Below are 7,240 nucleotides of genomic sequence, written 5' to 3'. Positions count from 1 at the left end.
TGTGTGTTTTAGACAATAAAAGAGAGGCGTGAGCCAGGTCAGAGCCACTGCCACCCATGACACACTCATTAAATGCTTATGAATTTCAAGTGGAGTCCTGCAGATGTGTGTGTGTTTGTGTGTGTTACATCTTTTTAATTCATATAAGCTTGTGTGTCAGTTTTAACGTGAACATGCTTACATGTGCAGCAGATGTGTGATCTTTGTAGCAGTGGTAAAGAAAATCAAGTAAAGTGAACTTCTGCTGTGTAGTTTAAGTACGTTTTTGATGGTTGGTCCTTGGATGGTTGGTACGAAACAGGAGCAGCGTTGGATTGGGTCATTTTTAGGCCTTTACTGGACAGAACAGCTGGAGACTGGAAAGGGAGGAAAGAGGGGGAATGACATGCAGCAAAGCACTACTGTGGTAAGGACTGAGCCTTTGCAGCTGCCCTGGCGTCCTGAAAAACATTGTTTTAAAAAACATCTCCAAGGGTCCATATCATCCCAATTTATCCCAAGTATTCAGATCCTTAACTTATAAGAATAAAAGGTGCACTATCACACTGTGAAAAAACTAACCTTTGCTTCCTTTGGTGGATATAAATAGCTACTTTTACACCAGGCGGACTTACTTGTTAGGTGAGAGCAGTTTAAGCAGTTCAAGTTTCAAGGAGAAAATAAACTGTTGAATTTCTTTTCACCTGAGGATAACCGGAACTTGGATTTAGTCCCACCCCCTTAAAGAAAAAATGAAGGTTTGATAGGGTTAGAACAAGCATGTGGTTGGATAAATTATGCATGTTTAAAAATGTGCTAGCCCATCTGATGATGTGGGCTTGCTTGTTCATCACTATATACTGCTAGACTGTTCACATTTGGAGTTTTACTGAAATAGATGGCGAAGGGTGAGAAAGGCCAGAGATGCTGTTATTGCTCCACAAAAGCCTGTGGACACATAAAGGAGTTTATCATCTGGGTGAGCAGAAAGCAAGCTTGCTAATATCCTGAGGCTATTGCAACACTGTCCAATGAAGTCTGATTGACTCCATACATCAAAGGGTGTGTGGGCATGTCCGTATGTCTCTGCATGTGTGTGTCCCGGAGAGGGAGAGACAGGAAGACGGAGAGAGCTTGACGTTTCTCTGTGCTTTCGGGCGACAATGAAATCACACACGCGCAGGAGCTCACGACTTTGGTATAATTGGGAAAGGGCTGTGAAAGATGCTAGAGAGTTGGGGAGGCAGTGTGGTCACAGGGACTCAGTCAGAGAGCAGGAAGTTAGTGGGGTGTTGGCTGCTTTTCTAACCACCGGGGGCGGGGCACTCATTATGAATGGACTTAACAGCAGGACGGGAGGCTTGATTGGAAGCCACCGGAACCTGTTTGTTGTTTAAAAAGCCCCTCTCTCTCTCTCTCTCTCACTGTTTATGCCTCTCTCCTTTGCTCTTTCCATCTCCGTGTAATTAGGGTGCTGGCTGGAAGAATGATCAGCTGTCATCCCCAATGGTGGCCTTCCACTGCCTGAATGTCAACACTGTCTGAGACCTCCTGTCTGAGTGAGCAGCACACTCAATTAGAGACATTCAATCACCGCAGGAGCTGCTAGGACAAACACACTGACACTTTTGCAAAGCCTCAAACACACGCAGGCACGCACGCACGCACACACACACACACACAAAAAACAGGCCACTTTTATGCACCAAGAGTAGATCCACATATAGTAAAAAGACACACTCATCTTGATTCATCACAGCGGTAGCCCCATCGTAGCCCTCAGTGGTTCCATTAATTAAAACACAGCTTTTCAGGACTTTAAAGTAACTAATGCTTACAGTGCCTTTCCTCACATTGGTAGGTCTCTCTCCGCAGGCAAACATCACTCCTGGATGAAAGCATCTGGGGGTAGGCGGCAGATAAGTGTTCGTAGTCAAGGGGAGAGACACCAAAGCGGGCACTTTCTTTGTGTTTGTGTCAGGAACATCCGCAGTGTCTATTAAAATGGATTAACTGCTCGTTCGACATTGTTTAAAATGCCCCAAATGGAGATGAAGTCCATTTCACACAATACAGGCAAAATGAAAGAAAACCCAGCTCAAACATTTTTGTAATAATGCAAAATTCAAAGCACTGTGTACTATCCTTGTTTATTTGACATTTCTGATGTTATGATGATTCACTACTTATTGATCTCTTTTAGGTTAGGGGTAAGCGCCACCTACAGTGGTTGTAAGTAAATACAAACAAGGCAGAGTGTTATTTTGGTCTATCCAAGAATAGATGGTGGAGGTGTAGCCCGACCATACTCTAGGGCTATGATCTGGCAATGTCAGACTAAATCCGTAAAAAAACAAAATGTAACAATGACAAGAATTCTTTTCATGACTTTTCATCTTTCTGACAGAGCGGAGCTAATTGTTTCCCCTTGCTTCTAGGCTTAACGCTAGGCTAAGCTTACCTCAGAGTGGAGTTTCATGACACAGGCTAAGACTGGTAATGTGCTCATATTCTGCTCATTTTCAGGTTCAAAATTGTATTTAGAGGTTGTACCAGAATAGGTTTACAGGATTTCATATTAAAAAAACACCATATTTTTGTCATACTGCACATTGCTGCAGCTCCTCTTTTCACCCTGTGTGTTGAGCTCTCTGTTTTAGCTACACAGGGAGGCATCCCACTTCTGTTCCATCTTTGTTGGGAGTTGCACATGCTCAGTACCTAGGTAAGGACTGCTAGCCAGTCAGAATCTGAATCTGAGGGCAAGGCAAGCGTTATAACGTGTGTTACAAAGTTTGTCTCTGAAGTAAAGGCTGGAAAGCATTAGAGCTTTTTGGACCAGTTTGTGAACAGTGTTTTCTGTAAATCCCTTTGGGATGGGCTTTGGGCTTTTTCACTCTATAAAATTATTACATGCACAAAAAAGATATATAACACAATAACTGAAAAGGAAAAAAGCCACAAAGCATAACGTGAGCCCTTCAAAAAACAAACATTGCAGTATTGTATAGATTAAAACACAAACATTGCCAGCCTCATCTTTAAACAGCATTTCCCATCAAGTAAATAGAAGAAATGCTTTCTGCCTGTGTTTGCTTAATTTTATACACTGTTCAGCATCATTTTCTTTGACAAATGGTAGAGCTGCTATGGACCATCTGGACGTCTCCGGGCCTCTTTACATGATAGGGATTTAGCTGATGCTATTATCTACAGCGGTGTATGATGGAGTGAGCAGATAGGGGTTCGGTGCATTCACTAAAAAAAACAGCAGGGTGCGGGAAGAGACGGATGGATGTGCATTTGCCGGAATCAAACCTGGGACTATTTGGTTACAGAATAGAATCGTTTGACACAGATCAATTTGGACATGAATCTATGCACTTACACATCAAACTATCATTTTCTTCAGTTTTTTGCAGTGTCAATCCTTCAGTGTTGACACATGCACAAATGGATGGGGCTCCTTACAAACCACCAGGCCTTTGTTCAAGGCTCGACCAGAGCCCGGTAGAGCATAAGGAAGGAGTATAATGTGATTTACCCAGCATAAATCTCATCTCTCTCCTCCCTGTCTGGGAGCTTTAAAACGTAATCGACTGTGCGCGTATGACAGTCACAAGGTGCCAGTGTGATTTGAGGAATTGTGTGTGGTGGTGGGGGGTTTAATGTTGCCAGTTAATAGGGAAACCAAAAGGAGATGGAAATTACAGATATGTGCGTTTAGTCAAAGGATAATGAAGTTTTGAATTAAGAAAAGTAAAGCGATTTCTTGTCTTTCCTGAGAAAATTTGCTTTCATGTTTGCGTGTGTGTTTGTGTGTGTGTCCATATATGTGATAATTCTGTAAGAGTGAGTAGCTTTGTGAGAAAGAAAAAGAGGAGATTGAGTTTAAAAGGATGGAAAGACTTTGCAGGCCCTGTGGAAATTAGAGGTCTCCATCTCTGTGTGTCTGTGTTTGTGTGTAGTTGTGTGGGTGTATCTCAATTCAATTCAATTCAATTTTATTTATAGTATCAATTCATAACAAGTGTTGTCTCGAGAGACTTTACAGATAGAGTAGGTCTAGGCCACACTAGGCCACATCATTTACATGGACCCAACAGTTCTAGTTGAATACTAGAATACTAGTATCTGTATATGTGTGTGTCCGGTGTCTATGTGTATGTGTGTGTGTGTGTGTGTTGTGCGGGGTCACTCCAGGAACAAAAAAAGAAAAGTCAGATACTTTTCACTGAAAATCCTCACTGAGCTACAAAAAAACAAAAAAACACTTGCAGCTGCATAACTGTGAGTGTGTGTGTGTGTGGGTGGACAGGTTTACCTGTAGGTGTTGTCTGAACAGCATCAAGAATTTTCAAAAAGGCAATCTGGAAAAAATTCCTCTACGCAGGAAAAAACCCTAAACATGTAATATGATACTTCATGTATCTGTAGTTGACTACTGTAGCTGTGCAATAGTTAGCAGATTGTATCACAACCATAAGTTACCACCCAGTCACAAGGCCAGAGTACATGTCCGTGCAGTTATGTCATAGTTAGCCTCATGGATCTTCTGAGTAAACAGCTTGTGGCATGACTCAGCATGAGACTACAGCCAAACCCCCTGCTTATGTAATCTTGCACAGAAGTGTAGCCACACATAATGTTTAACACTGGAGCACATTTATATGTTGTGCAAGTTTTTGATGACCCTTTTATGAACTTGAGAGTCTAGCAATATTGTTACAAGTTATTTAGTCAATAGCTTCAGCTATACCAACCACTCTCTGTCTCTCCCTTTCGGAGGTGATATTGTGCAGCTCTCCTCCCTCGACGGGCTGCCTCGGGCTGTTGTGCCCACCCTTTACCTCCGTTCTCTCTCTCTCTTACTCCACTGCCTCCTCACCCTCCTTCTCTGCCCTGATTACTATGCTGTGTTGAAAAGTTGCCCCATGGGAAGTTGTCTGCTCGTCTCATTTTCCCCCTCCACCTCTTCTGCAATGGTAATCCTCAGCTACAGACTGGATTGAGTTTATTCATTGGCTGGCTTCGGATAGGTCTCTTTGGGTCTGTCTTTCCCCCAGACTTTTGTATAAGCCTCAGGCATGGACATAGTGCATCCCACAAGTTTGGACTTAAGTCGGTGGAAAGCCGCTGATCCGGCATCTGCAACAGTGTTGAAGAAAACTGTACTCTAATGACAGATGGGCATCTTTCATTCACCTTTAACAGGTTTAGAACTAAATCTTAAGTTGCAGTTGAGTCAATATTAAGATTTGATAAGATTCATATAACTGACAGTGTAGATAACTATGCTGCACACAGTGTGCTTTTCCAGAGATGCAATACACATTTATTTCCTGACTGATGACCATGCACTGTATCTGCATGGCTTTGATATTATTGTTGATAAATAACGACTCATTGATTGACTTGAATTCTTACCTAAAGCGTGTCATTTGTAATATTTATCAACTGTTAAATGACACACTGTGTATACATTTCTATTAATAACTAGCTGAAATGCCAGGATTACATTCAGATAGGAGTTCAAATCCCGTTTGATATAACAGTCATGGCTGGGACTGATCTGGAGTTAAATGGAAGAGGAAGAGATTACAATCCCAACCCCTGAGCTGTCAATATTTCACTGTTAATAAGTCACCATAGCTAAATCGTGGTTAAAGTTATAGTCTGATTGTATTTCGATTTTACATGGAATACCTGCTTCTGGGTTCAACTCAAAAAACGTAACTCACAAAATTGCGTATTATAAAGCCTCGTGGTGGGAGATCAATTTGATTTATGCTTCATGTCTTTAACCGTATTATGGAAGCAACAAAATTGACACATTCCAAATCTAATTGCACATAACGTGACACCAGCGGCATTTTCTGTGATATTAGAATGTAAAAACACCATTTGAAGTTCAAAATAGCAATATAACATCTCAAATGTGCAATGGCATGATGAAGAGAAGTACAATAAAGCAGCAGATTAATAAATGGTTCATATCACAGTGGTTCTAAAAGTGGGGTCCGGGGACCCCCAGGGGTCCTTGAAGGGCTTCCAGGGGCTTCCAGGGAATCATTTACTTTTACTATAATTTCATTCATAATGATTGATTATAGTAATGCAATGATTGTGTGATTATTTTTCTCATGGTTTTCATTAATGTTAATAAATGTAATAAAAAATCTAAAAGCAAACATTGTATCAGGTTGTGACCCTGGGACAAAATATTATCGGATGGGGGTCCGTGGTCTAATTTATGTGAGTTTAGGGGTCTTTGATGGGAAAAAGTTTCAATTCATTCAATGTACTTTTTAATAAAATGGGTATTCTTGTGTAAACAAAATATATAAGCTTACTGATATGATGCTGTATTTTTTTATTACCAATACCAATGGAAAAGGAGTAATTCTTCATGTTAAGGTAGTTTCCCTTCGTAGTAAAATACACGTTTAAAGCTCTATCTTTCCCCCGGTGCTGCGCAAAGCCTTGACACCAGTAACTCTGCTAGTTTAAGACTGACTGCAGTTGTCAATTTCCCTTAAAGTGCCCACATCGTTTAAATAGCAAATACAGCTGTGCCCATCTTTGCACCCATGGGTGCGCTGATCTTACAGGAAGGTGTGTTCAGGTGCATTCTTGGCGTATTGCTATCTTGAGACAGCGGAAAGTGATCGCGCCATTGACCAACAAAAACCTGGTCTAAAGTCAAAAATGCAGCATAAAGTACAGTACAGTAAAACCCTTTTGAAGCATGCGCCTGGCACACAGACCCTTTTATCCGCCATCAAACTTGCAAAAATGGATTTGTACATACCATGAACGCAGCTGTGCCATGCGCTTAGATTGTTAAAATAGGGCACAAAAATATCAGTTCATGTGGTGAATTAAAGTTTGTTCTTGTGGTTTAAATTCTATTTCTAGGGCTTTGGAGTCCTGAGGAGAGTCCTTATGACTGCAGCTCCAAACACACCGGTCAAACTCTAGGCAATCTCAAGCCGGTGGAACCATTTTAAACTTCTTCGGTGCAAGGGTGTGTGGATCAAGGTGACACCCTGCAATTAAACAGTCGGCGATGAGCTGTCTGCACCGAGCTTTGTCACGGGTGTGCAGGGCAGCTGTAACTTTAATTGCTACAGGGCTCCGGGATGGAGCTGAACCCCATCTCCTGGCGGCGACAGCAGGCCTTCCCTGGAAGATCGGCTACAAAGGAGACTTGTAACACAATGACAAACGGTTGTACAGCAGTTGCCAAATTAACAGTGAC

The 7,240-nt window shown here is 41.8% G+C and overlaps 1 protein-coding gene across 1 annotated transcript in view; it reads right to left on the bottom strand.

The window, feature by feature from the left end:
• Positions 1-4,411: 4,411 nt before the first annotated feature.
• Positions 4,412-7,240, bottom strand: part of LOC117939396 (receptor tyrosine-protein kinase erbB-4-like) — a 238,984-nt gene continuing 236,155 nt past the window's right edge. Inside the window, exon 27 of the mRNA XM_034864733.1 lies at positions 4,412-5,127. Within this exon, the coding sequence (XP_034720624.1) occupies positions 4,994-5,127 (134 nt within the window). The 3' untranslated portion in view covers positions 4,412-4,993. The remainder of the gene's footprint in view (positions 5,128-7,240) is intronic.

Source organism: Etheostoma cragini, chromosome 24, assembly GCF_013103735.1.
Source record: "Etheostoma cragini isolate CJK2018 chromosome 24, CSU_Ecrag_1.0, whole genome shotgun sequence".
NCBI lineage: Eukaryota > Metazoa > Chordata > Actinopteri > Perciformes > Percidae > Etheostoma > Etheostoma cragini.
Note: the sequence above shows the minus strand (reverse complement) of the source record. Positions and strands in the feature narration are given on the sequence as shown.